The sequence below is a fragment of the Myotis brandtii genome, unplaced genomic scaffold (genome assembly GCF_000412655.1).
Source record: "Myotis brandtii unplaced genomic scaffold, ASM41265v1 scaffold366, whole genome shotgun sequence".
In the NCBI taxonomy this organism is placed as follows: Eukaryota; Metazoa; Chordata; class Mammalia; order Chiroptera; family Vespertilionidae; genus Myotis; species Myotis brandtii.
In genome coordinates this window covers 38289-45994 of record NW_005364063.1, presented here as the reverse complement: position 1 = coordinate 45994, position 7706 = coordinate 38289, and the positions used below count along the sequence as shown (strand labels likewise).

General features: G+C 46.0%; 1 protein-coding gene across 2 annotated transcripts in view; it reads right to left on the bottom strand.

Moving 5' to 3' along the window:
* Positions 1–7491, bottom strand: part of LOC102258128 (leukocyte elastase inhibitor) — a 9496-nt gene extending 2005 nt beyond the window's left edge. The window contains exons 1-6 of one of the 2 annotated variants that reach the window (XM_014544486.1): positions 7422–7491; positions 6057–6231; positions 3627–3764; positions 3167–3284; positions 824–966; positions 571–738 (exon numbers count right to left, since the gene is read on the bottom strand). In XM_014544486.1, coding sequence (XP_014399972.1) covers positions 571–738; positions 824–966; positions 3167–3284; positions 3627–3764; positions 6057–6224 — 735 coding nt within the window. In that variant the 5' untranslated portion in view covers positions 6225–6231; positions 7422–7491. Of the gene's footprint in view, positions 1–570; positions 739–823; positions 967–3166; positions 3285–3626; positions 3765–6056; positions 6252–7421 lie in introns of both variants that reach the window. The other variant, XM_005872106.2, reaches the window with a different exon arrangement.
* Between the last annotated feature and the right edge of the window lie 215 nt (positions 7492–7706).

The following is a 7706-nucleotide window of genomic DNA, read 5'->3' as shown; positions in this document are numbered from 1 at the left end:
CACACAGCAGGCTAGAGACACTAAAGAAAACGATAATCTTCACAGTTTTGCCTAGTCCTAGCCTCACAAGAAATGTCTTCACCTTTAACTGAAATAAAATAGAAACATCATACAAAGTTCATATGAGAAAATAGGCTTAGCTTTCAAGCTACTGTGTCTTATGGGTCTTTTCTACCACGTAGCTGTGAGAAATTTAATTCACAATCTATATGAATTGTGATGAAAATGAGCAGTGTAATAATAGGGTCTCATAGTAGAAGATGAAGTTACCTATTCTAAATGTTTTGGAATTTTTAATTTTAACAAATTTGTTTCAGTAAAACAATTCTAATTTTTGTGCACTTTCCTCTAAAGTTTATTTAAGAAAATTCCTGTGAGCTGCCATTGACATGTTACATTTAATATAGAGTCTTAGGAGTCCCCACCACGACTGTTCACTGACAGTCCCTGAAAAGTTAATCTTAGGGCTTCAGAGTAGCAGACATTGATGACCTACTACCACACAACATACACACAGTCTGAACCGATCTGTTAGAAGGAAACATGAAGTATGAGAGTGGGAGCCGTTACCTTCCTCAGACCTGTGGCCTCATCCTCGATGTCATCTGGCAGCAGGATGACCATGCTGAGGTCCCTGCCTTGGTAAGGCAGCTCCAGCACCCGGCACTTAAGGTCCTCGATGTAGCCAAATGGAAATTTGCTCTTCTGATACATCATTTTCACCGTTTTTGTGTCTTTCTGAACAGTTGAAAAACCAAGTCACTCACAGTATTATCTGCATTTTCTTAGAACAAGGAGCAATTTTATAATTACATCACCTCACCTTATTCAATCTGAATGGTGTATCGGTTGTGGCCGTTTTACTGAATTTCTCCTGCCAGTTTCCTTTGAAATAGATGGCATTAACTAGCACAAGTTTAGTCATATTATTAACGTTGCCTGCAGCCAACAATTCTGGAATTTTCCCTAAAGAAATAAAGTAAGTTTTTTTTTAAAAAAATTCACAAATCATCATTCCATTTTTGAACTGCATTGAAATGCAATTCAAATTCATGCTTTTTATTTAATTCCCTTTAATATCTTAAGTTAGGGAAGCTCTGCAAGTATGTTTTGACTGTAAATAAACCAACTAAAGGGTATAAAAGCTAAAAACAGGACAATCTTTTCTGCATTGTATGAAAAACAATGAGCCTTCTTTTGTGAATGGCTATTCTTTGGTAGGCATAAAAATAATGTATAGATCACTGTGGTGGCTTCCACAGTGTATACATACTTCTATACTTGTATAGATCACTGGCCTTTTCAATGAAGATCATAAATGGGTAATATGCTAATTAGAACAAACATCTTCTGGATGACGTTTCGGGCGTCCTTCCAGACAAAGTCATGGAGGTGGGGCCGAGGCAGAAGCAGTTAGGGGGATCAGGCCAGCAGGGGAGAGCAGTTCGGGGGATGAGGTGGCAGGGAAGAGCAGATAGGGCGATCAGGCCAGCAGACAGATGAGCGGTTAGGAGCCAGCAGTCCCAGATTGTGAGAAGGATGTCCGACTGCCACAGGGATCTGGCCTAAACTGGCAGTCAGACATCACCCGAGGGGTCCTGGATTGAAGAGGGTGCAGACAGGGCTGAGGGACTCTACCACCCCCACCAGCCCCCATGCATGAATTTCATACACTGGGCCTCTAGTTTTTAAATAAGCCACTTCTTCAAAGCCTCCAAGAGAAAGCTGCTCTCATAGAAAATATTTTAACAGATATCTGAAGGCTAGGACAGTTACTGCTCTGAAACACCAGTTCCCTTGTGACACAGCAGGGCCATGAAGAATGCCTTGGATGGGAGACAGGTGTTGGGGAGGTGCCTTGATTCAGACCTTGACTAGGTTAGCAAGAGTGGTGGTGGAGAAGTAGCTGAGATGGAGCCACCCCTGACAGCTTAGACAAGACATTTGCCAAAATACTTATGGCCACAACAGTTTGTGTCACAAGTATGAGAATATTAGAGGCCCGATGCATGAAATCATGCAAGGGGCTCAGCCTCAGCCATCGCGGCTTCGTCCTAAAGGTCGCCCAGTAGGGCGTCTGGTCTAATTAGCATATTATGCTTTTATTATTATAGACTAGAGGACCAGTACATGAAATTTGTGCACTCGGGGTGAGAGAAGGTCCCTCATCCCGGCCCACACCCTCTCCCATGCTGGGAGCACTTGGGGGATGTCTGACTGGTGGCTTAGGGACCACCAACTTTCCATGAGGAGCCGGCCTAAGTCGTCAGTGGGACATCCCTAGCACTGCTGGGAGGCGGAAGAGGCTCCTGCTACCATTGTTGCGCTCGCCAGCTGTGAGCCCGGCTTCTGGCTGAGTGGTGTTCCCCCTGTTGAAGTGCACTGACCACCAAGGGGAAGCTCCTGGGTTGAGCGTGCTCATGCCAAAAGTGGCTCTCCAACATTCCCTGAGTGGTCCCAGATCGTGAGAGGGTGTAGGCCTGAAAAAGGGACCCCATGGTGCATGATCGTGGCTGGGAGTGATGAGGGAGGTTGTCCAGCCAGGAAGAGACCGTGGGAGGGTGCAAAGGCATGTCTGGCCCATCTCCCTCAGTCCTGATCGGGCAGAAACCAGCAGCAAGCTAACCTACCAGTCATAGTTCCTATCCCCTGGTGTTCAGTGCACATCATAGTGACTGGTTGACTGGTCGACTATCTGGCCCCCTGGTGGTCAGTGCACGTCATAGAAGCGGTTGAGTGGCCTTAGCATATCATGAATATATTGCCCTCTGATTGGTTGAATAGACAACTGACCAGATGACCCGACACTTAGCATATTAGGCTTTTATTATATAGGATTCTATTCCATAATCTGGGCCAGGATGGATTTTCCTCAAAGCTTTATCCTTTCTATCCTACATTCAATGTTATTTTTAATTTTCAAATGTGATTTTGTGAATTTATGGGGAAAATATTTAGCTGCTTCAGTGAAAGCATGTTGAACTTCCTACTTTGAGGAATTTGCACATGTAAAAGCTTCTGGCACTGGGCAGTGGCAGAGTTTACCCCCAGCGAGAAGGTAAGCGCAGAGGAAAAGGGCAGGGAATCATCTGCAGGCTGGGAAAGTGGAAGGAGGAAAGGAACGGCCAGTGTGTAATGAATGCCTACATTCGGCCCACTCTCTCACCTTCAGTCTGCCCTTTGACCCACTCGTTTATCACCTTTCTTGCATCTTCAGAGGCTCGCTGAAAATCTACACTGGCCAGTTCAGCACCATACATTTCCTGGGTTGAAGCTAAGAACTCCTGTATAAAATAAGAAAGGTAAAACAAAAAACACATGAATAAGAAATTTACCAATTCTTTTCTGACCTTTGGCTAACATTTTCATAAATAAGTATACACTGATTGTTCTTGGAAGTGAATTATGGAATTCACTCTTGCTTTAGTAACACAGCCAGGGTCAATCTTTTCCTGTGAAGACTGTCAAATGAAATCAAAACATTAATGGGGATATTGCCATCTGTTTAAATTCTGTATCTTTTTCTGAATGTTTATAAAAATAAAAACTGAGTTCTGTGACTTGGTTGTGCTGGAAAATGTCTGCACTGTTTCGTGAGTTTTAGCATGTGAATGTAAAGTACTCACAGGGAGGAACTCATAGGTTTTCTCTCCATATAACCTATTAGCTAGTTTCAGAATATAGGGAGCTCCACGCTTGTTGATATCAGCATTCAGGCTCTGAAAACTTGAATGAATCTCCTTAACTGCATCGAAGTGAAGAGTCTAAAATAGAGAAAACATTCCTTCTATAGCCATTTATTTTGAAACGGATTCCTTTGACATACAAAAGAATAAAGAATCTAAAATGTATCGGTTTTTAAGACATAATTACATTAGAAGCTCTTTTTATATCACTTTTTTATAATTATATTCCCATGAATGTAAGTGGTTAATAGGTTAAATATTTATCTATGTCTGCTTTTTCTCCAAAGAAAATCATAACTGTTATATTCATATATAAATTCTGCATCAAATACAGTTTTACTGAAAGTTCTTAGAAATAAACAGTAAAATTAAGACTCAATCCCTTTGTGGGAGCACAAAGATATTACAGAATTGAGGGGATTTTTAAACTACACTATCAGCATCAGTAAGTTAAAAATAACACCTATAAACTTAACATTCAGCAAAAGTTTAATTTTCATGTTACAAATCAAGAATCTCTTTATGGTTTTATGAGAACTGGGCGGGTTCCTTATTTCAGCACACAAAGAATACACCTACACAATGTAGAAAGTACAGTTACACACCAAGATACTGAATGTTTGCACAGTTGTGATGATAGATCTGCTTTAATGGAAAAGCAGGGGAACCCTTAAAACTACTTTTTTGCTGAGGCAATTCAGTCCCCTGATAAACCTCAAAATAAAAAGTGGGTTTTGGGAAATATAAAAATGCTTTCATGTCTGCAGTGGTAAAGACCATTGGATTTTCATAAACTTCTATATAATAAAGAGGTAATATGCAAATTTACCATCATGCCCTCGCACAAGAGGGCCACACCCATGTGGTCACAAGATGACAGCCCCCATTTGGTCAAAAGATGGTCCTGCCCATGTCGTCACAAGATGGCCCGCAAGGGAGGGCAGTTGAAGGGACCAGGCCTGCAGGGAAGGAATGTTAGGGGCAACCAGGGCAGTAGGGGAGGGGAGTTATGGGCGACCCAGCCAGCAGGTGAGGGCATTTGGGGTCGAACAGGCCTGCAGGGGAGGGCTGTTGGGAGCGATTTTGCCGGCAGGGGAGCAGTTAGGCATCGATGAGTCTGGCAGGCAGAAGGGGTAGGGGAAAACAGGCAGAAAGGCAGGCTAACGGTAGATAGCCAAAAGTCACCGATTGTGAGAAGGATTGTCCCTGTGGTATCAGGCCTAAACCAGGATTCAGACATCCCCTGAGGGGTCCCTGATTGGAGAGGATGCAGGCTAGGCTGAGGAACAACCCCCTAACCCCCAGTGAACAAATTTCGTGTGCCGGCTCTAGTGTGGAAATAAAAGATTTGAAGCTGGAACAGATGGATAAACTTGAATCCAAGGCTGGACCTTCCCCAGTTACTGGCACCGTGTAATCTTTCCCCTACTTTCACCGAAAGCTGGAGTTCCCCTTTCAGAATTCAACAAAGACAACACAGCACAGTGGTGTGCCCCAAACCCATGAAGGCCAGGTGGAAGGCCAGGCATTATTGCTTCTTCTCCCTGTAACAGGAACCTGCCATACCACCTAGGGCTTGGCCATGTCCCTGCAGCCACCACACCTCACTTTCCTCTTTTTTTTTTTTTTTTAAATATATTTTATTGATTTTTTACAGAAAGGAAGGGAGAGGGTTAGAGAGTTAGAAACATCAATGAGCGAGAAACATCGATCAGCTGCCTCCTGCACACCTCCTACTGGGGATGTGCCCACAACCAAGGCACAAGCCCTTCGCCGGAATCAAACCTGGGACCTTTCAGACTGCAGGCTGACGCTCTATCCACTGAGCCACACGGGTTAGGGCTCACTTCTTTCCTCTTAATCGGCCCTCCTACCCACACAGGCACTCATGCCAGACATAGGGCTAGACATCAATAGTATAACGGCATGGTGGCCTATTCACTCAAAAAGGCAACACCGCCAACTTCTCCAGTGTGTTGCATTCCTGTGTTATTTTGTGCTGAAAGGTAACATTACATAGCAGGCATCTATTAATGAGTAGCTAGTTGCATGCAAAACAGAAACTGAAAAAACTAAATTGATAGAAGATGCCTTCAAAGATTTGCCCACTGCAAGAGAAGCAGCACACCACCCGGGCTTTCCTAACTTTCTTCACGGCTGTATCCTTATGTGCTCAGTAAAAGCTCAATCATGACTGAAAGCCTGCATATAAATGAACTGCTCTTGGGGCTTTTCTGAAAGTCTGACCTCATCGTGTGTAGTTGTGGAACACACAAGCACAGTGTTTAAAACACCGTGTAAGAGCTCAAAGACAGCTTTTTAGGAGGGACTTGCAGGGAACCCAGACTCCTTTTGTTAGTTTCTGCTGACCTTGGACATCTGTGCCTCGGTAGTGCCTCTGGCCCCCAGAAAGACCATGGCCAGCGCTGAGGAAATGCTCATGGGGGAGATGAAGATGTTCCCAGAGGGGTTGTTGTCCTTCAGGGTGCGGAAGAGGTCCACTGCGAACCGGGTGTTGGCCAAGCTCAGCTGCTCCATGGTGAGGCTACAACACAGGACAGAGGCCTAGCACACCAGCAAATATGGCAATGACATTTCTCCACGTCTCCCTCGCCCTGAAATACCGGAAACTTGTACTTCCTTTTCTTTTTCCAGGAGGGCAAGAGCACTGTCTCATGAGCACACAGGTGGGAACTGGACAAGGATCCATCAGCGACCCAGGGCCAGGACTCAGGGAGCCAAGAGAGCTCTGACTTGCAGACTCAGCAGCCAGGACTGGGCCTTTCCTACTCAGCTGGGGAGCACACACAGTTCCCACCCTTTACCTGAAATGATTATTTTCTATTAGAAAATTATAGCTACCTACTCCACATTAAAGCAAATTTCAGCAAAGTGATCTATTTTCCTCATTTTCAAGATTCAGTTGCTAACGTTTAGAGAAGTGAAGTGTCCCAAGCCTCGTGGCTGGTAGAGGATGTGAGAGTTTGAAAACCCAGCACAGGCCTTAGGGTCGCGGTGCAGCCCACCAGGAGCAGGGGCCAAGCATCCTCTCTGGCACCCACCCCTCAGGTGCAGGTGACTGGCCTTCCACCTCAGCTCAGAAGCCTGCTTACCAATCCTGACCCCTCTCAGAGTTTGTTTCCACAGAGGTGGGCAAGGAAGAATAATAGTGGTGCTAGCTGCTTCCCTGTTAGTAATACATTGAATTAACACTTTTGTTACTGGAACGTAACCTCTGGGATCACATTAGCCTCCACTCCCTGCTCCCTCCCTCACTTCTCCCTCCCTCCCTTCTTCCCTCCCTTTATCCCTTCTTCAGCAATGAAAAGCTATGCCCCCTGGGCTGCCTAAAAACTGTCACAAACTGCTTAAGGAGACAGAAAGTTGAGAAAGTAATAAAAATATTATGATCTCAGGCTTGGCTCTGGCTTCAGGCCAAAGGATGAGTCCAATCCATCACAGGCCAGCTGGACCTCAGGACCCTCCCCCACAAACCCCTGAATTGGGGGGTTGGGAGGAGGGTTTTTCCAGTGTTGCCTCCTGCTCAGATGAGCAGTGTAGGCAGCAAACCCAGAGGTGCAGGCAGCAATCCCAGAGAAAGGGCAGGGGCTGCGGGTACCCAGGCCCCTAAAGGCCAGGGCAGAGCCAGGAGTAGGCACCTGGCAGATCCCAGCCCTGGGCAGCCCCCATGGGTTCAGTCCCACTTCCTTAATGTGCCTGGTGCCCAGATCTCACCCTTTGCTCGCTGCTCCTGGGAGGGGCTCCAGATCTGAAGATGCCCAGCAGCCACAAGCACCGCCCTTATATAGTCCCTGAGATGGGTGCAGCCTGGGAGGGGCTTGGGATCTGATGATGCCTGCAGTGCAAACATGTCCCTGAGGTGGGTGCAGGTGTGGGCCTGCAGGAGGAGGAATAGGGTGGGGTGGAGGGAAGGGCGGCACTGGGGGCTGGGTGCTGGGGCACAGTGGAAGAAGGAGCATGGTGGGGAAGCAGGGCAGGCAGAGCAGGAGTCTGGGCACT